This window comes from Cetorhinus maximus, chromosome 1 (assembly GCF_964194155.1).
Source record: "Cetorhinus maximus chromosome 1, sCetMax3.hap1.1, whole genome shotgun sequence".
In the NCBI taxonomy this organism is placed as follows: domain Eukaryota; kingdom Metazoa; phylum Chordata; class Chondrichthyes; order Lamniformes; family Cetorhinidae; genus Cetorhinus; species Cetorhinus maximus.
Window position 1 is genome coordinate 89,102,155 of NC_135879.1, and position 22,278 is coordinate 89,124,432.

At 44.3% G+C, this 22,278-nt stretch overlaps 1 protein-coding gene across 1 annotated transcript in view; it reads left to right on the forward strand.

Moving 5' to 3' along the window:
- The first annotated feature begins 8,921 nt into the window (after positions 1–8,921).
- Positions 8,922–22,278, forward strand: part of mrpl1 (mitochondrial ribosomal protein L1) — a 53,708-nt gene continuing 40,351 nt past the window's right edge. Inside the window, exons 1-4 of the mRNA XM_078543595.1 lie at positions 8,922–9,058; positions 16,767–16,872; positions 20,555–20,822; positions 22,040–22,123. Of these exons, the coding sequence (XP_078399721.1) occupies positions 9,040–9,058; positions 16,767–16,872; positions 20,555–20,822; positions 22,040–22,123 (477 nt within the window). The 5' untranslated portion in view covers positions 8,922–9,039. The remainder of the gene's footprint in view (positions 9,059–16,766; positions 16,873–20,554; positions 20,823–22,039; positions 22,124–22,278) is intronic.

Below are 22,278 nucleotides of genomic sequence, written 5' to 3' on the forward strand. Positions count from 1 at the left end.
ACCACAATCTGGAACCTCATGGCCCAGCATATCCCTCACTCTACAATTATCACCAAGCCAGGGAATCAACCCTGGTTCAATGAAGAGCACAGGAGGGCATGCCAGGAGCAGCGCCAGGCATATCTAAAAATGAGGTGTCAACCTGGTAAAGCTATAACACAGGATTACTTGCATGTCAAATGGCATAAGCAGCAAGTGATAGACAGAGCTAAGCAATTCAACAACCAACTGATCAGATCTAAGCTCTGCAGTCTAGCCATATCCAGTCGTGAATGGTGGTGGACAATTAAACAACTCATTGGAGGAGGAGACTCCACAAATATTGCCATCCTCAATGATGGGGGAGCCCAGCACATTAGTGCAAAGGATAAGGCTGAAGCATTTGCAACAAGCTTCAGCCAGAAGTGCTGAGTGGATGATTCATCTCAGCCTCCTCTGGAGGTCCCCAGCATCACAGATGCCAGTCTTCAGCCAATTCTATTCACTCCACATGATATCAAGAAATGGCTGAAGGCACTGGTTACTGCAAAGGCTATGGGCCCTTATATATTCAGGCAATTGTACTGAAGACCTGTGCTCCAGAACATGCCCCTAGCCAAGCTGTACCAATACAGCTACAACACTGGCATCTCCTGGCAATGTAAAAAAATTGCCCAGGTTTGTCCTGTATACAAAATATTGGACAAATTCAACCCAGCCAATTACCGCCCCATCGGTCTACTCTTGATCATCAGCAAAGTGATGGAAGGGGTCATCAACAGTGCTATCAAGTAGTACTTGCTTAGCAATAACCTGCTTACTGACGCTCAGTTTGCGTTCTGCCAGGGTCACTCAGCTTCTGACCTCATTACAGCCTTGATTCAAACATTGACAAAAGAGCTGAACTTCAGGGGTGAGTTAAGAGTGACTGCCCTTGACATCAACGCAGCATTTGACCAAGTGTGGCATCAAGGAGCCCTAGTAAAACCGGAGTCAATGGGAATAAGGGGGGAAACTCTTGGTTGGAGTCATACCTAGCACAAAGGAAGATGGTTGTGGTTGTTGGAGGTCAATCATCTCAGCTCCAGGCCATCACTGCAGGAGTTCCTCAGGATAGTGTCCTCAGCCCAACCACCTTCAGCTGCTACATCAATGACCTTCCTTCCATTATTATGTCAGAAGTGGGGATGTTTGCTGATGATTGCACAATGTTCAGCACCATTCACAACTCCTCAGATACTGAAGCAGTCAATGTCCGAATGCAGCAAGACCTGGTCAATATCCAGGCTTGGGCTGACAAGTGGTAAGTAACAGTTACGCCACACAAGTGCCAGGCAATGACCAACTCCAACAAGGGAGAATCTGAGCATCACCCCATGGCATTCAATGACATTACCATCGCTAAATCCCCCACTGTCAATATCGTGGGGGGTTACCACTGATCAGAACAAATATAAAACAGGCCCTGCTGCTCTCCCCGTCACCTGGTACAAGAAGAAATGAAGGGTTTGTAGTTTTGAAGCATTGAAGATATGGAATGGACTGTAGGCGCCAATGAGAATATAAATGTAATTGGTATTCGTTTTCATTGCTTACCGAGCATATTATTTAATAGGAATCTTTTGCTTATTTATTAATGTTGCCTTACAAGGCCAACTGTAATATAAACTTTATGGATGGAATTTTAGCTGTGGCGCGCTGTTCCCTATGGCAGAATAGGAAGTGGATGCCAGTTGGGCCCTCTTGTTTCTTGCTAGTTCACGTGATTACAATTAAAATCTAAAGTTCTGGCGACATGCATGGCAGAAATGTGTGATCACACAGCAGGGGAAGCTTTTCATCATCAACTGGTAACGCTGCAGGTACGGGTGGGCTCCCTGGAGAAACAGGGAGGCTATGCATCACAGCCACATCTTTCCTGCCCAACTCCATTGCCAATAACATAAGACGTATTGAGAGAATAAAGGTGGCACGGTTGTTTTTCAAATTTAAATTTCACTTGAAAATATTTCACATTACATTGGTTTCACTTTATTCATGTGTGCATCATCATTATTTGTTGAGACTAGCTTAATCAGAGAGTTAAATGTACTGCCATGCCTTATGGTTGGCATGCATCCTTACAGGGGAGTGAGGGACATTTCTTTATTGTGGAAGAAACAATGATGTGTTTTTGTGTTCGCTCTTTATTGATTGTCCATTTTAGTGTCCAATGTTGTACTTGCCAATCTGTAAGACATAGCTGAGGTTCCAGGCTCAGCTGACCTTCTTTTCTATGCATTGTAAAGGACATTGTCCGAGATCCTCTCAGCAGGGATAACTGAAATGTTGTAGGTGAACTCAAAGCCCTTTGTAAGGACTGTGCTAGCTAACACTCTTGAGATGGACGCACTTGTGGACAGTACTGACACCACTCTTTAAGCCCCTCATTTTCTTACCTTGACTGACTGTACCCACCACCCCTCCACCACACCTAAGACACCAGGCCCTTCGCTCTTCCACTCCTTCATGTCTCCGACCTCAACTTCTGTCTTCCCTTGGATCCTCTGTCAATTCCTCCATGCTCCCGATCCCAGCCCACAACCATTGCCCTGATTACTGACTCACCCTTGCCAGTCCCGAGCCTCCATGCAAGCTGCCATTCTTCTGCTCTCCCCACTTGTGCCATAGTGCTCAACAAGGAAAACCACTGACCATAGCCAAAACCGACTATTGCATGCTACCTTTAAGCAAGCTTGAACCAGGTCCCACAAGATTCTTGTGTACCACTGACTTTTGAAGGTAGGACATAGTTTTTAAAAGTCTTACAGTAATAATTATTCATGACATGCAAATGTATCACAAGTACGAACCCACCACAGGACAGCATGAGGCCCGACATGCCAGAACACGCTACTGACTTAATATCTGTATCTCAACCTGCTGTCAGGAAATCAACATTTTGGCCAGCACCAGTCACCCCACATGTTGTATTATGGGTTCTTCAAATGTCTCAAAGATGAGATTTTGAGACTTGTATATTACAACATGAACTGTTTATTCTTAACCTTTAGCTATTTGCAGGTACCAGGTTACTGTCATGCAGGGTGCTGTCACCTCCATGCATGCTGGCTCCAGTGTTTTTTTTCTCTGGACTGGTCTCACAGTCTATTACATCATATGCATCACATCCTGGGTGGTGCTATTCTCCAATCCTATGTTCAACCTTGCTCTGCTGAGCATTTTTACATTACAGTGGCATGCAGACATATACAACACCACACACCTTTCCTGCTCTTGCAGGCTCCATAAACCCGCCTACAATGTTTCTGTTTGGTGACACTTGATCAACTTTGTCATGCGTCCGGCTCCTGAGGGTGTTCGAGGAGAAGAGAGACCTGCCGGAGATGAAGATCCTGACGGCGGAGCCGCACTTTTCTCTGCCATTGCAACGGGAACGTGTGGTGATGGTGCATGTGTACAACCCCTTCGTCCCTGTCGCCGACGTGGTCACCTTCCTCACCAGGTACTTCGATAAGGTGGGGAGCGGCACCGAGATTCGAGACGACTTGGGGATCTGGACAGGCAAACGCCTGTTTAAGGTCACGCTAAAGACCGATGGTAAGGGAGCCATTTTCCACCCTCCTTCCAGTTTCGCTATCGGGGGAAACCGTGGCTACCTGGTCTACGCTGGGCAACCCAAGCATTGTCGCTCATGCGGCAAGGCTGGTCATGTGGCGGCCAACTGCAGCGCCTCCCTCTGCAAGATCTGCAAACAGGAAGGGCACCAGACAAAAGACTGCAAACAGGCCAAGTGCTGCAACCTGTGTGGCGAGGCAGGTCACCTCTACAGGACCTGCACCAAACGCTGCCGTACTTACGCACAGGCAGCCAAAGCCGACCAGGGGGAAGCAGAAGAAATGTTTCGTGTCACTCCAACCACCAAGGCCCCCAGGGAGCTCAACGGGACAAAGGAGGACACAGAGAGAGACAAGGTGGAGAAAGAGATTGAGGCAACAGAGAGCCAATCAACAGCACTACCCCCTGAACCTCCCAGTCCTCAGGACAGCGAATCAATGGAGGAGGAGGCAGCAGTGGAAAAGCAGCAGGGGGAGTGGCGGACGGTGAAGAACAAGAAAAGTAAGAGGGAGCGAAGAAGAAGCAAAGGCGTTTCCCAGAGAAGCGGCAAGAGGCGTCTCCCATCCGACACGGATGACAAGGGCAGCAGCTCTTCGGATGATGAAGTGCCAGGGCGGCACCGACAGAAGAGGCGGCAAAGCTCCAGGGCGTTGGAGGACGAGACACCCGAGCTCCAGAAAATTGGAGACAACAAGGAGACCAGCGCACCCCAACTTTGCCTGCAACCTGAGGAGGCCAGTGCACCACAGCCCCTGGAATCTGGGAGCAGTGAGGCAATCATCGCACCCCAGCTCCAGGAAGCCGGGAACAGCAACACCCCAGAGGGGGTGAGTTTTGGAGAAGCTTCTCCAGCAAAGGTCATCTCAAAACCCACTCTCTACGTGAACCTCCAGATGCCACCGGAGCAGAACACGGCCAAGGAGATCTACCTCAGCCCATCCAAAGTGAAGGAATTTGAGCTCACTACGGGTATGAAGGAGCAGACTAAAGGTCTGGGACTCTCAGAGACAGTGGGTTTGGTAGGAGAATAAATGCTTTAAAATGGGTTTAAAGATTGTATCCATAAATGTGCGTAGCATTAAATCTACTACGCGATGTGTTGCGACCTTGGACTACCTAGCCAAGGTCAAAGCTGACCTGTTGTTTCTGCAGGAGTGTGCGATACCGCACCTCAGCTCCTACAGGCAATGGTCACGATGGTGGTCCCACGGGCCATCGATCTGGTCGGGCGGAAACGACTCTCGTTCCTCCGGCCTGGGTATTCTGCTGCGGGGAGGCAACTTCACCGTCTCCGAGGTCAAGGAGGTGGTGGGCGGGCGACTCCTCGTAGCAGACGTAATGTACAAGAACGCTCCACTCCGGTTAATTAACGTGTATGGCCCGGCACAAGGGGCTGAGCGGCTGGAGGTTTTTCAGCAGCTCCCACTGCTGCTGGCGACCTCCAGGCCGGTCATTCTGGGCGGGGACTTCAACTGCATCATCGATGCGGCTGGACGATCCGGCAGGGCCGGCAGCAGATTGGACGCTACGTCCAGATCCCTGATGGAAACAGTTAAGGATGCCAAGCTGCACGACGTCTTCAGCAACCCTGCAGACGGAGCGCAGCGTAGATACACCTGGTCGCGGCCAGACGGGTCCATTCGTTCCAGGATAGACTTCCTGTTTGTGTCCCGTGCATTCACAGTCAGATCCACCGAGGTCAAGCCGGTGTTCTTCTCTGACCACTGCCTCCTACTGGCGGACTGCCACTTGGAGAAGGACCTGAGGGTGGGCAGGGGGGCATGGAAGCTAAATGTGCAACTGCTGACCCCAGAGAACATTGAGGAGCTCAAGAGGGATTACAAAGGTTGGAGAACCGTGAAACCCCTCTTTGAGTCCCTGACACACTGGTGGGAAGCGATCAAGGGAAGCATCAAGAGGTTTTTCATCCTCAAAGGCACCCAGAAAGCTAGAAAGGAACAGAGGAAAATGTCCCGACTCCAGAAAAAGATGCAGAATCTGCTCCGGCTGCAGTCGATGGGGGTCGATGTCAAGGAGGAGCTCCAAGAGGTGAAGGGCCAGCAAGCCTCGCACTTTGCCTCGGAGGCCTCCAAGATCATCTTCCGTTCCAGAGTCCGCTCCGTGGAGCAGGATGAGACGTGCTCACGTTTCTTCTTCCAAAAGGTACACAGAGAGCGCTCTGTGATCAGCAGCCTGAAGGAAGAAGACGGCTCAGTAAAGTCATCACGGTCCGACATTCTGAGGATCAGCAAATCCTTTTATGCCGGATTGTATGACGTGAAGCCCACGGACAGCACGGCCTCCCAGTCCTTCCTGTCCTCTATCACGGAGGTCTTAGACCACAGTACGCGGGAGAGCCTGGACAAACCGCTAACTCCTGATGAACTGACTAAGGCCCTCGAGTCCTTCGAGAAGAGTAAAACCCCCGGAAGCGACGGCTTGCCGGCGGAGTTGTATTCGGCTCTGTGGGACTTGATCGGCCCAGACCTGCTAGGAGTGTATGAGAGTATGCTCCTGGCCGGTAGTATGTCAGAATCCATGAGGAAAGGCATCATCACCCTCATCTACAAGCACAAGGGGGAAAGGGAGGAAATTAGAAATTGGCGACCCATTTCACTGTTGAATATGGACTATAAGATTCTGTCCAAGGTCATCGCCAATCGGGTCAAATCCGCTCTGGAATTGGTGATTCACCCTGACCAGACCTGCTCTGTGCCAGGCAGGAAGATCTCTGACAGCCTGGCGCTGCTCAGGGATACGATTGCCTATGTACAGGACAGGGGTGTGGATACCTGCCTCATCAGCTTGGATCAGGAGAAGGCCTTTGACAGAATATCGCACACCTACATGGGAGATGTGCTCTCCAAAATGGGGTTTGGGGAGGGAATTCGAAATTGGATCCAACTGCTCTACACTAACATCAGTAGCGCAGTCTCAATCAATGGGTGGGAAACAGATAGCTTTCCGATTAAATCTGGAGTCAGGCAGGGCTGTCCTCTCTCGCCTGTCCTTTTCGTGTGTTGCATAGAACCCTTTGCCGAGTCCATCAGGAAGGATCCGGGCATAAGAGGAGTGACGATCCCAGGCAGTGGAGGCACTCAGGTAAAAGCCTCCCTGTACATGGACGACGTCGCCGTCTTCTGCTCGGATCCGCTGTCGGTGCGCAGACTGATGCACATCTGCGACCAGTTCGAACTGGCCTCGGGAGCCAAGGTAAATCGTGGGAAGAGCGAGGCCATGTTCTTTGGGAACTGGGCTGACCGATCCTTTGTCCCCTTCACTGTCAGGGCTGACGGCCTGAAGGTGCTGGGGATATGGTTCGGAGGGACCGGGGCATGCGTTAGAAACTGGAAGGAGCGAGTGGCTATGGTGAAAAGGAAACTGGGCATGTGGGAGCGACGCTCCCTCTCCATTGCGGGTAAGAACCTGGTCATCAGGTGTGAGGTACTCTCGCTGTTGTTGTACGTGGCGCAGGTCTGGCCCATTCCAGACTCCTGCGCGATGGCGATCACTCGAGCCATCTTCCGCTTTATCTGGAGGTCGAAAATGGATCGTGTCCACAGGGACGCGATGTACAAGCCTCTAGATAAAGGGGGAAAAAACGTGCCCAACATCGCCCTCATACTGATGGCCACCTTTGTGTGTGGCTGCATCAAGCGGTGCGTAGACCCTCAGTACGCAAACACCAAGTGTCACTACGTGCTGAGGTTCTACCTGTCCCCGGTGTTGCGAAGGATGGGTCTGGCCACGCTGCCGCGGAACGCTCCAAGTAGTTGGACTGTGCCGTACCACCTGTCCCTGGTGGAAAAATTTATGCAGAAGAACACCTTTGACCACAAGTCCATCAGGCAGTGGTCAGCACGTAACGTCCTAGAGGCCCTGAGGGAAAAGGAGAGGGTGGACCCTGTGGGATGGTTCCCCGAGCAGACTGTCAAAGTCATTTGGCAGAATGCCTCATCGCCAGAACTTTCCAACAAGCACCAAGACGTAGCTTGGCTGGTGGTGAGAAAGGCCCTCCCCGTCAGATCCTTCCTACACGCCAGGAGTCTCACCCCCTCTGCACGTTGCCCTCGAGGTGGCTGTGGTGGGGAAGAGACCGTTGTTCACCTCCTTGTGGATTGTGCCTTTGCAAAGAAAGTCTGGAGAGAGATGCAGTGGTTGCTGTCGAGGTTCATCCCGAGCAGTTCTGTGACACAGGACTCTGTGCTCTACGGGCTGTTCCCAGGGACACACACCGAGACAAACATCAACTGCAGCTGGAGGATCATCAACTCGGTGAAAGAGGCGCTTTGGTCTGCCCGAAACTTGTTGGTCTTCCAGCGCAAAGAGTTGTCCCCGACCGATTGTTGCGGACTGGCACAATCCAAAGTCCAGGACTACGTGCTGAGGGACGCACTAAAGCTTGGGGCAGCTGCCGCAAAGGCACAATGGGGAAGGGTCGCTGTCTAAGACCTTTCTACCACAGCGCACCGAGAGACTGGGAACTGTTTAGAGCCCCTCGGGCTGTACAGATCAAAATGAAAGGCTGTAAATGATTGTAATATTGTTTGTACTGATGCACCTGGTGATACATTTTGTAAAAGTTTAACCTGGATTGTACCCTTGTAATGTTGTTTTTGAAATGGTTTGGAATGTGAAGATATTTTATGAATAAAGTATATTTTTACAAAAAAAAAGACACTTGATCAACTTTGTCCCTCCAACAGGTCAATCAAAAAAGGGCCCGAGTCCCAGCTGTTTAGCATGTTGATTCAAGTATTTTCAATACCCCCTTTATCTTGTTCCACCATAGGTGGCAGAATCTTTAGCTCCACACTACTCTTTCAAACTTTTAAACCTTCTTAAGGTGACCAACTGTCCTCTATTTTAAGGGATTGTCCCTTATTTTGATTGCTTGTCTTGCGTCACTGATGGGGATGCTTTTTTCCCCTTATTTCTCGGACAGCCTGTGGCACACTGAGCCTGGGAGATCCTTGCCTTCGCTTTTTCTCTGTCAACATGCACACCTCCCCCATTCCAGACCCTCTGGAAACCAGAAACACACCCGCCGCGGTCTCAAAGTCCAAATGCCCCTTATTTTATTTCAAAACATTTGTTCACCCTGCAACTGCCTCCTCATCTTTCTGAATATGGTCCCCTTTCCTAGCTGCACCAATGTGCTCTCCTTTCTGATTTGGCATTTGTACATTTTCTCAGTTAATATAATTATTTACACTGGGAATGAGTCCGCCATGTCTATTTTTAATTCCCTAATTCAGCCTTATGAATAGTTGATTTTGGGGAGAAGACAAAGACCGCGAAATATTCAGTGTTAATTGAAAATCTGTAGCTGCGGCTTGTTCAAAAGCACTGGTTTGATCCGAGGGAGCCCGGAACTGATGTGCGGGAGTCTGCAGCGGGAGGGACACATTAAACAAACGGAACATTCTGCATATCGGCAGCATGGCGGCTGCGGGCCGAGGTCAGTTGGTGACGTAATTTAAGCTCATTCTGGTTCGCCCGGAGATCTTTATGACGTCGTTGAACAATTCTAATATTTACATAAAGGAGGGGGAGAGAGAGTGAGTGAGAGAGAGAGATCATCCGGGGGGAGGGAGAGTGTGCGTGTTATCATCCGGGGGGGGGGGGGGGGGAGGGAAGAGCGTGCGTGTTATCATCGGGGGGGGGGGGGGGGGAGGGAAGAGCGTGCGTGTTATCATCCGGGGGGGGGAGGGAAGAGCGTGCGTGTTATCATCCGGGGGGGGGGAGGGAAGAGCGTGCGTGTTATCATCCGGAGGGGGGAGGGAGAGCGTGCGTGTTATCTTCCGGGGGGAGGGAGAGGGTGTTATCATCCAGAGAGAGAGTGTGTTTTCATCCAGGGAGAGTTAGGGAGAGTGTGTGTTATCATTCGGTGGGAGGGAGATGGAGAGAGAGGGTATAATCCTGGGGGGGGAGAGAGTGTGTTATCATCCAGGGAGTGTGTGTGTGTTATCATTTGGGGGGGGGGGGGGGAGAGAGTGTGTTATCAACCGGGGAGAGGGAGGGAGTGAGTGTGTGTGTGTGTGTGATCATCCGAAGGGAGGGGGAGGAAGAGAGAGAGTGTGTTATCGGAGGGAGGGAGGGAGAATGTGTTATCATCTGGGGAGAGGGAGGGAGAGTGTGTTATCATCGGGGGCAGGGAGAGAGAGTGTGTTATCATCCAGGGGGAGGGAGAGAGATTGTGTTAACATCCGGGGAGAGAGTGTGTTGTCATCCAGGGGGAGGTAGAGTGTGTTATTGTCCTGGGAGGGGTGGGTGGCAGAGAGAGTTATCATCCAGGGGGGAGGGAGAGGGTGAGAGAGTGTGTTATGATGTGGCAGGTGACATGTGCCAGGCAGACCAAATCTACACAGGGAACTTGGCCACGCTAATGTGTAGAATCCCGTTGTTTCACATGTGTTTAGAAACTTACTTTTCCCATAATATAAACATTTTTCATGATGTCAATATAGCCTATTCGTTTTGGGATAAATAAACGTAATAACCTTGCCCCATTTATCTTGTTAGTTGCAGACATCCTACCATCCCTTTGAAAATCAAACAACTTCCCACTTTCTTAAAATACATGTTTCATTTATACCTTATTGACTCTTGTACATGAGCTCGCTCATTAGCATTTCAAGTACCCTTTTTACACCTGGTTCATTTGATAATTTCAACCTTGCAGTCTATCTGACTCTAATTCAATTAAATCAATTGCACTGACAGAACCATCCACACTCAGAACCATAAACCTACCTTACAATATCCCACAATACTATTAAGAAAAATGTGATAGTTTCGTAACACCTCTATCCTTACGTAAAAAGTGAACCATCATAATTTTGAAAGACAGCTTCATTTTCTCAACCCATCTTGCATTACTTACTGTACTTAACTATATACACAAACTATTACATTACTCGGTACATGCATTAACATAACAATATATCCAAATTATTTGTATCAACAGAAGTCATTTCAGTCCAGCGTCCAGGTTTTAAATGTCCAATTTCCTTTGAGCTTTAAACTCTTGACAAGTTAGATTTCCTTGCCCAGCCACATGTATAACCTGTGAATGGTTGCAGTGATAAACTCCATCTGGACAGTCTTGCAATCTGTTGTTGAAATTTGTCTAGAAATTTTAAAGGATTGTGGTCTGTATAAATAATTGTTTCTGACTAATTGCTTGCAACATAAAACTTGAAATGTTGCAACACTACCACCAGACCTAGAGTCTCCTTTTTGATGGTTTAATATGTTCTCTGATGTACGCCCAGCTTTTGTGAAAAATATCCTTATCGGCTTCTCAATTCCAGTTTCATCTTCTTGTAACAATACAGCACCAATATCTACATCACTTAAATCAACTTAAACTGCTTGGCATAATTAGGTACTGACAAAACTGACGTTGTAGTTAATACAGTTTTTAAACTGTCAAATACATTCTGACACTCCTGTGTCCATTGAAACTTCTTGTTCTTCTTTAGCAATTCAGTCAATGGAGCAAGCACACTGCTAAAATTTGGTATAAACTTCCAGTGAAATCCACTTATGCCCAGAAATCTCAAAACTTCTCGTTTTGTTGTAGGCACTGGGAAATTGACGATAGCTTTTACTTTCACATCGGTCTGAGCCACCTTACCATGTCCAATGGTATGGCCTAGATATGTAACTTGTGCTTTTGTAAATTCACTCTTAGCCAAATTCATCATCAAATTAGCTGAGCAAACAGTTCTTTCAGATGTTGTAAATGCTCCTCCCACATTTGACTGAAAACTACCAAGTCGTCAGTATAAACAGCACAATTGCTCAGCCCTGCAATTACTTTTTTTGTCGGGCTTTGAAATGTTGCTGGTGCATTCTTCGTATCAAATGGCATAACTTTAAACTGATATACTCCATCTGGCATCACAAAAGCTGATATCTTTTTTGCTCTCGCCGATAACGGTACTTGCTAATATCCTCTCAGCTTTTCAATCTCTGTGATAAACTTTGATTGTCCCACTTTCTCAATGCAATCTTCCAACCGTGGAATAGGATATGAATATGCTTTTGTCACTGCATTTACTTTTCGATAATCCACACACAGCTTTGTGTCCCATCGGGTTTGGGTACCATCACAATAGGCGAACTCCAGTTACTGCAACTAGACTCAATAATGCCATTCTGAAGGATGATTTCGATTTCTTTCTGTACTTATAATAATTTCACTGGATTCAATCTATAAGGATGTTGCCTTATTGAAACTGAATCATAACATCTACATCACGTGTAGCTAAATTTGTCCTCCACAGCTTATTCCCACAAATAGCTTTGTGTGACTGCTTCTCCAAATCACTTTGACACTTGTCTGGAAGGCAACTCAATATTATTTTAAATCTTTAAGCACCCCCTCATTGTCCAACTTGATTAGAGGAAAATCACCTTCAGAATCTTTCATTTCTACCTCTTTCATTTTATCTACCACCACTAATATCTCCTTTTGGTTATCTTCCGTGTCAAATTACTTTTTAAGCATATTTCCATGACACACCTTTTGTTTCTTTCCTATATCTGGTGTATTTATTAAATAATTTACTTCAGTTTCTTTTCAATCCCGTAAGGCCCACTAAGCCTTGCCTTTAATGGTTCATCCAATATTGGTAACAAAACTAACACTTCTTTTTCCCCAGCAACAAAATTACGAGCTTTGGCTCTCTTATTTGTCTTCACCTTCATCACCCATTGTGATATCTATAAATGTTCTTGAGCTAACTCACAAGCCCTGTTCAATCTTTCTCTGAAGTTTGTCATATATTCCAGGAGAGTAGTTTCCGACTCCTGATCCACTAACTTCTCCTGAATCAACTTAAGTGGTCCCCTTACTTCATTGCCTTCAACCTTCTCTTCATGTACAATCTTTTCAAAAACAGATCCAGCTAATTGAATATCAGCAAATTTTCCCTGCCTTTTAAACTCCCCCTTTTCCTATTTTAACCTGAGAGTTTATGATCTGGTTACTACAAAATCTGGAAACAACCCAGGATGTTCTTTGCGCAATACCTCTGTTGAATGCACTTCCACATGCTGCTCGACTACAGTAGGCATCACCAACATCTGTGACCCAGCTACATAAGACCATAAGACATAGGAGCAGAAATTAGGCTATTCGGCCCATCGTGTCTGCTCCGCCATTCAATCATGGCGGATAAGTTTCTCAACCCCATTCTCCCGCCTTCTCCCTGTAACCTTTGATCCCCTTACCAATCAAGAACCTATCTATCTCGGTCTTAAATACACTCAATGACCTGGCCTCCACAGCCTTCTGTGGCAATGAATTCCATAGATTCACCACTCTCTGGCTAAAGAAGTTTCTCCTCATCTCTGTTCTAAAAGGTCTTCCCTTTACTCTGAGGTTATGCCCTCAGGTCCTAGTCTCTCCTATTAATGGAAACATCCTCTCCACGTCCACTCTATCCAGGCCTTTCAGTATTCTGTAAGTTTCAATCAGATCCCCCTTCATCCTTCTAAACTCCATCGAGTATAGACCCAGAATCCTCAAACGTTCCTCATATGTTAAGCCTTTCATTCCTGGGATCATTCTCGTGAACCTCCTCTGGACCCTCTCCAGGGCCAGCACATCTTTCCTGAGATACGGGGCCCAAAATTGCTCACAATATTCTAAATGTGGTCCACCTTATAAAGCCTCAGCAGCACATCCCTGCTTTTATATTCTAATCCTCTCGAAATAAATGTGGATCTCAGAACCCACAGTGCTCTTATTTCCAGACCTTTTCTGCATTCCAATTACTACAATGGGTTTTCCCTGTAAACTCTACCACTTTGACTTTGTGTGCCCCACCTTATTACAATGAAACACCTCAGTTTTCAAGTGTCACTTCTACCCTCAGCACCTTCCTGCTTGGTCTGAAGAGAAACTTCTTGAAAATTTCGAACTGCTCCTTCTCTTCCTTGACGAACTATCTTCCTTTCACCTTCCCACTTCCTATCCTTCTCTGATTTAAAAGGGTGACAAAAAAAGGTTTGCATCTATGAACTAACTCAAAATCATCAGCTATCTCTGCTGCTTGCCTAGCTGTTTCACCTCTCTGTTCATCCACGTGAGTCCTCACTTCCGAAGAAATTGGATCTTTAAATTCTTCCGAAGGAATTGAATCTTTAAATTCTTCCAAAAGAATTACTTCTCTAAAATCTGCATATGTTGTCTCTACTTTTAATGCCCATATTCAATGGTCAAGATTACTTTGTTTTAATCTCTCAAACTGAATATAAATCTGACCAGGTTGTTTCCTTATATTCTTAAATTTCTGCCTGTATGCCTCAGGAACCAACTCATATGCTCTCAAAATAGCCTTTTTTACGGCATCATAATCCATCGACATCTCTTCTGACAGCGATGCATATACCTCATGAGTTCTACCTACCAACCTAGACTGTAAAAGCAATGTCTAGATTTCTTGTGGCCATTTCATCTGCTGAGCTATCTTCTCAAACGAAATAAAGAACGCCTGTACATCCCTTTCCTTAAACTTCGTTAAGTGCCTGCACAAACTTAAACATCTCCCCACTGGGTTTTAAATTAAGAGTGGTCATATACACATCGGAACCTTCCTCAGCACCTGAGATCTCTTTTTTAAACTCTAGCTTTTTAAGCTGATATCCCCTCTCCCTCTTTTTTTCTCTTTTCTCCATTGCTAATTTCTCCCTCTGAAGATCAAGTTTTTTCATTTCCATTTCCCTTTGAAATGCTCTCTCTTTTTCCTGTTCCTTTTCTTTCACCTCCAACTCAATTTTTTTCATTTGCAACTGAATCTTAGCCAATTCAACTGACTCACTAGCTTGAGGTATCCCTCCCAATTTCAAACACTGCACTATTACTTCAATTATGTCTGCTTTCTTTTCCCCTATAGTTAACCTCAACTGCAACTTATCCGCCAATTCTATTAATTTACCTTTAGATATTTTTTGTAAACCAATCAGGGTTATATCTTTCACTCCCAGAAAAGTCTTAGCAATGGATAAAGCCATATTTGCAGTCTTACCACTTTAAAATCCCTCACAGCAACTCCTGAGTTTAATGTTCTTCCTGTACTCATGGCCTTAAGATTCACCAACTCCAAACCAATCAAGGAATTTCAAAAATCCTGCAAAGAGCCCCCAGCTTTGTTATGATGTGGCAGGTGATATGTGCCAGACAGACCAAATCCACAAGGGAAACTTGACCACGCTATCACAATGGTTTTGCAATTTGTATTTATTATGAGAAGATTTGTGAACTGAATTCAGAAGTAGTGAGTCCACTAACACCTTTAGTGATTTAAAAAATTAAATTAAAACATTTATTAGCAAAAGAAAAGAATCCAAACACATATATAAGATTACAGGCACTTAAATACTATAACAAATCCCAAAACTCCTAATTAACCTGGCTCCCAACTACACACACCCTTTAAGGCAACAGTCCAAAATAGATTTTAAATTTAAATAAGTAATCCAGCAAGATACCACAGCACCCACTCGACAGTAGAATTCCAAAGGCTTTTAACAGATAGATAAATGGATTTGCTTCAAAATGTGTTGCATTTCTCAAGTAGTATATTTTTACACTGTGACAATTGGCAGGTCTGAACACTGGACAAAGGTTGACATATCTTAAAAAAATTCTTTTATTTGCTGCAAATTAGTCCTGAGTATTGCTGAAAAAAGACACTTTGTCAAAGCTTTTCATCTTGCACTCATCAGGACAATTGCAAGAATACCAATGAAGGGGAAACAAAACTTTATACTGTATGAAAAGAGAGTGCTGATTGGTTCGCAATTGGGCTCTGATTGATAGAGGTGTTGCCATGGAGAATGCACCAGTTAATAGTGCATTCAGTTAACTACCAAGCATTGTTGACATTTTAAACCAGGCAGCTTGACTCTGATTGGTCAAGACATTGCCCTGAGGAATGAACCAGCGAATGGCTATCACTTATTTTGTTTAGCTGAAACAGGTGCTATGTGTGTACGTGTTCTTTCTGTCTGCAAAGAACAGGGCTCTGTGTATTAATATATGTAGCTTCCAGTACATGCCAATGCGCCACACTGCAAGCTCGACTGACAATCTTAAATTGGCTATCAGCGTAATTTTTAGCACACTGAGGATTATTTAGCAAATATTGTCCAATCGCTGAATCGCAACTAACGTTGGACCCTGCATTTTGAGTTTTGCCAGCAGGGGCTGGTGGGTACCTTGCCCATTGCAAAAAGCAGAAGGGACATACTGTTTGATACGATCTGCCAGTCTTTGGGATGTATGACCTACATACCTAGGATCACACTGGCACTGAAATCATATACAACATTACTCATTTGTCTGATAGGCAGAATGTCTTTTTGATTTGACAGCAGCATCCTGTTAGTGGTGAATACCACTCGTGTTGCTACTGCATAGTAACAGCATGAAACCTGTTGCTCAAATTTTTAAGATACCTTGCCCTTCCAGGGTAGTTTGAGGTAGACTGGACACTTTTCAGGGTCAAAAATGATGGCCTTAGGCCCGTTCATGAGTTAACGTGATTTACAGCGCAAAATGATCTGATCAGGGTAGCCATTATTCTGCAGGATGCCTTTGATGCGCCCTATTTCAGCATATAATGGTGTTGGGACTAGATCATCGTTATATAGTGCTGCAGCGTCAGTATCTATGGCTTCCTTAGTGGGACATTGGTGAATAGGCTAGCAAAGCCAAATGAGCACATGGACAAAGCATTGCTATCAATCTGCAAGTCTTGGATGGTCTTCGCAAATGTGAAAACCGTGGAAAACTTGTTCAAAACTAACAATTTCCCCAACCATTTGGCAAATTATTGGCAAATCCCAACCATTTGGCAAATCACAGCAAATTATTGCTGTGCAAAACTGGTCGTAGATAAGATAGGGTGTAAAGGGACATCACTTTTGTGCAGGAGCAAGGCAGCAAGCCTTGAGGACAAGCCCTGACATATATCTATCATGCGACAGCTCATCGCTCTTACACAAATCCAGCAAGATGAAAAGTTCTTTACTACCAAACAACTACAAAATGCCCTTTCTATTATTGTTCACTTTAATGAAAGAACTATTAATGTATGAGTATCTAGATGTAATATTATGGATGATTTTCATATTTTTTTCTTATGTTTCAGTGCTTACTGGATGCTATAAGCACATATTAATGGGAGGTCAAAACATTACCGGCATATCCACCTTATTGGAGAAGCACCTTCTGGTCAGGCATTTTGCTGCTGTGAAGTATGATTTCTCAGACTTGTTGAAATATTTTATTTTGCGTAGGCTGAACATAAATTATATGTTTTTTTTCAATGTATACATTATAAATTTCTATTCTGCTTGAGAGTTTTATTAATCATTATTATCTAGCAAAAGCAGTGCAGGAATGGAGACATGGGGATATTTGTGGTCATAATCATTGAAGGTGGCACAGCAGGTTGAGAAAGTGGTCAAAATAGAACATAGAGTACAAAAGCAAAGAAGTTATGGAAAGCCTTTATAAAACACCGCTTCCACCTCAACTGGATGTTAAGGCTTTAGAGAGGATGCAGAAAAGATTGACATGAATGGTTCCAGGGATGAGGGACTTCAATTATATGGGTAAATTTAAATATAATAATTTAAACAAGGTACTAACTGGATTCTGAAAGACGGTATAGATTTTTTTTAGATCATGGATGAGCAATTGAGATCTGTTGCTTGCAATTTCCACCATGTTGGAACTTCAGGATGCTTCATGTACCTTGGGGTGTGTAGGAAGTGTCTCCAGCTGCTTAAGCTCGAGCTCAGGACTTCCAAGCTTGAGGGGCGATGGAGTCACTGTGGAGCATCAGTGAGGCCGACAGTTTCCTGGATCAGCTATTCCAGGAGTTGGTCACCCCACAGGCAGTGGGAGTTCAAGATAGTAGATGGGTGGCCATCCGGAAAAATAGAAAGAGGCGGGAGGTGCAGGATTCTTCAGGGTGTGTGCCACTCTCAAACTAGTACGCATCCTTGGGGACTACTCGGAATGACGACTCGAAGGTAGTAATCTCTGGAGTACTGCCAGTGCCATGTATCAGCGAGGGTAGAAACAGGAAGATAGGGAGGATCAATGTGTACTTGAGGAGGGAGGGTTTCAGATTCTTGGGGCATTGGAACCAGCTCTAGAGCAAAAGGCACCTATTCGAAACAGGTGGCACCTCAAAAGGACTGGGTCCACTGTCCTCTCAGTGAGGTTCACCAGTGCGGTTGGAGAGAGTTTAAACTAACTTGGCAATGATGTGGATCCGGATCCTGGAATTTTTTGAAGGACCCATTAACATTAGGAGATAGGGTGATTGACTTTTTTTTTAGAATGTTGCGGCTTGTTTTAATTAGAATGTTGTTGATTGTTTTAGAATGTTCTGGATTGTCTCTGCTGCTATGGTGGATTTGTCACCTTTCAAAATGGGAGCAGAGCTTTCAGCGCAGGTTGTTGAATGTAGATTGACCTGAGGCCTCTTTAGTAAGATGGAAGCTCTTCATAAAAAGATTTAATTTTTCAGCTTTGTAGTTATGGAGCAGGGAACCAAGCAGGGAAAAACCTCAAGAGAGAGAAAGAGCTGTGTAATTGTAATAATGTTGAGTCAACACAGTGTGGCAGAGGTATGCACTCTAGTGAGTGTCCTCTTCACTTGTTTTTTTGATATATGTGATGACTTGGTTATTGGGATGTAGAGTAAAACTGAAAATCTGGTCCAAACTTGGAGGTGTGGCAAACAGTGAGGATGATACTCATCTATTGCAATAGGACTTGAAAGGTTATCAGAATGGACAGACGGATGACAGATGGAATTTAACAGAGACAAGTGTGAGTGATGCATTTTGGTAGAAGGGATAAAGAGATAAAATACAGAATGAATGACACTGTTCTAAAAAGTGTGAGGGATGGAGGGACCTGTGAGTTCATGTGCAAAACCCTTGAAGGTGCAGGACATATTGAGAGAGTAGTTAGCATAGCTTATCGTATTTTGAGCTTCATAAATAGAAGTATTGAGTGCAAAAGCAGGGAAGTTATGCTGAACTTTTATAAAGCTCTTCTTAGGCTGCAGCTAGAGTATTGTGTCCAGTTCTGGTCACCACACTTTAGGAAGGATGTAAAGGTCCTTGAGAGTGTGCAGAGGGGATTTACTAGAAGGATCTAGGGATGAGGGAATTCAACTACAAGGTTAGCTTGCAGAAGATGGAGTTATTCTCCTGGAGTAAAGGAGATTGAGGGAGATCTGATGAAGTTGTACAAGATTATGGCTGATGGTACAAGGATTAAGGAACATAAATTTTAAGGCTTGGGCAAGAGATACAGAGTGAAATGAAGAAAATTTTTACTCCATGAGTGGTAATGACCTGGAACACTCTGCCTACAAGAGTGGTCGAAGTGGAGATTATCAACGATTTCAAAAGCAAGTTGATAAGCACTTGAGGGAAATAAACTTGCAGGGCTTCGGGGATAGAGTGGGGAAATGGGACTAACTGGATTGCTTTATAGAGAGCAGCATGGACTCGATGAGCTGAATGGTCTCCTGTGTTGCTATGACTCTATGATTAGAGAATTTAGGGTTGTTCTAAGAGGAGGGAAGGTTGAGAGGAGATTTGGTAAGAGGTGCTCAAAATCTTGTGAGGTCATGACAGAGTAGAGCACAAGAAGTTGTTCCCATTGGCAGAAAAGCTGACAATTAGAGGACACTGGTTTATGGTGAAAAGAAGCAACAGTGTCATGAGGAAAGACCTTTTTATGCAATGAGTGTTTAGCATCTGGAATGCACTGCCTGTGAAAGTGGTGGAGGCAGATTCAATTGGTGCTTTCACAAGGGAATTGGGTAAGCACCTAAAGAGAAGAAATTGCAAGATTATAAGGGAAGGATGGAGGAATGTGATGAGGTGAGTTGCTCTTGCAGAGAGTTGGCATAGACATGATGGGCTAAATGGCCTCATTTTGTGCTGTGACCATTCTATTTGTTAATTAATGGAGCTAGGTTAGCATATGGACTTCTTTTACCTCTCAGAATATTCATCAGACAAATTTGGTGAAAGTTTCCTGTACCTATCCTTTGACTCAATGCACAAGAGGATTGTTAGTTAAAGCTGTCTTTGTAAGTTCCTTAGAATCTGAAGTACAACTTCCAAATCTCACAAGATCATTGGATGGTTTTAGGAACACGATTGCCTTTTGAGGTGGTTGGGGCACACTCCACAGTCACTTGTGTTGTGTTTGATTGACACTTGGGTGCTAAATGTGAAAGAATGCTGCATTTCCTAGTACTCATATTATTTTCCTTGATGAGCTCAAAAAATTGTGAAAAAGTCTAAATTCATAAAGTTTAAAACATTTATTTTATTAAACTTACAAGTAATCAGTGGAATGTAACATGGAGTGATCAGCTTGTTTCAGGGCTGAGCTTTGCAATCAGGGGGATATGGAGCATTTAGCAAGCCTGTCACTGTATCTCAGTGCCACATGAAGCCATGAGTTGTCCCTAATTAAACCACTTGACAACAAAATCAGTATCCCTGGACAGTTGACTTACACAGCTCTGCTCCATGGCAGCAAGGGCCAATTAATTTTCTAAAGGCAGAAGAGAGGCAGTGGGATTAGAAGTTCTTTTGTAACATTAGAAACTTAAAGCAGTCCCAGCAGCTTATCTGGGTTCTTTATAAACACAAAAAATTTAAGTCAGGCAGTTTGACAAGTTATTCCTTTAGATGAGCAACATACTGCATAAGAAATTTCCTATAACTTAACATGAAGTTTCCTTTACTGTATAATTCCTGATTTGTTCATTCGTGAGTTATGAAGACAGCTTAACTCGTGGAATTCAAACTAAAAAAAAAACATGTCCTGTGCATTGTCCTGTATTTGCCATATGAAACTGTTCGATAATTTTCCCATTTTTTTAAATGACAGACCCTCCAAAACAGAACAGAAAGACCCAAAGAAGGAAAACCTGAAACCTAAAAGTGAAAGAAAGACAGACTTAAACAGACATAAGCCATATGGTCTGACAGCTTGGGAGCCAGTTGATGATGTCTACCGGATCCAGTATTACCCAAAGAAAATGCATGATGTTGAGACAGCAATTGATATGCTGAAGAAGTTTCAGCAGTTAGACTTTACTTACCCCAGGCAACCTGTTTATATTGATCTGCGGCTTGACATGAAGCTGGAGAAGAAGGTGAAGTTTGCAAGCCTGTGCTTTACATTCTTAAGTAGAAGCTTGATCTTATAGAAAACTTTAGAACTTTAAAGAATCATCCAAGTTACTTGTTTTTAAATTGTCTTTTTGATGAGTAATTGATTAAGTTTCTCCAAGTGTTTCTGTGTTTTTGGGTGTGCCACTTGTAGATTAAGCTTGCTGTAATTAGGTATGTCTCTTTGGAATGCTTGCATTCAGAACAAGTACCTGCTGAAGTATCAGTTTCTTCCAGTTCCCAGACCATTCTGTTAGATACAAACATCCTGAAAAGCTCCTGCTGTTTATATACCTGATAGCGCACTCTCTCAGGATTGCTGTCTTGAGATCAGTTCCCATGTCAGTTCAAATTTGCAGCCCTGTTAGGTTGAATGAATCAAACCTGTTGGTGTTGGGTCTTTTTCTCCTTTTGATTCTGCTGTTCCTCAGATGATCATGAACTGCATGTCAAAAGATGTTGAATTTAAAATAAAGAATGGAGTGAAATAGATTTCCCCACTCCCCTCAGTTGGGGTTTTATGTATGTGCCTTATTTGTTTACAAAGATAGGAGACTTTCAATTGACTTATAGACTATAGTTTTTTTTTATATGCCGGAAAATTGAAAATGGTTAGGCCAGAGTATAACAGAAACAAAAACAAAAATTGCTGGAAGAACTCAGCAAGTTTGACAGCATCTGTGAAGAGAAAGACAGAGTAACTCTGTCTTTCTCTCCACAGATGCTGTCAGACTTGGAGTTTTTCCAGTGATTTTTGTTTATGTTTCAGATTTCCAGCATCCGCAGTATTTTGCTTTTATATTTTAACAGTAATAGTTTCCTTGTACTTTTTAAGAAATGTTTAAAAATAACTAAAATCTTCTCTTCAATTTTCTTTCTCCATTGTAGGCTGCCCAACCTCCAGTTAAGAGAGCAGGAAGATTAATTGCTCTCATGGCTCTCTCAAAGCTACTCATGAGTTAGCTGTAAGAAGGGATGAGAATAGGCTATAGTGGTCTTGTGTCTTTTTTTAAGTTATTCCTTCTTGGTTAAAATGCATTCTTCAGCACATATTTACAACATAGGTGTGATATCAGAAACTTTGAGGGCTGAAATATGATGAAGTCAAAAGGAAGCAGCTCACCACTCTCCTTGTTAAATAACTTGGATACAAATGTAAATTGCACTTGGTTTCTAACTTGTTCTTTTCCTTGTATCCCAGAAAAAAGTGGATCCATTTGTCAAAATTGTACACCTGCCTTATCCTTTTATGACAACTGTCAACAATGTGCTGGTATTCACAGAGGTAAGAATTACATATCCATTTTTTTTTCCTGCTAGTTTCACTAAAGCCTTATAATTGACGAAGAAGCAAATTATTCTCCTGTTCCTGCAGATGATTGAGAAATATGGTTAAGCTGATAGGTTGCCTATTGAAGATACCAACTCTGATTTATTTTC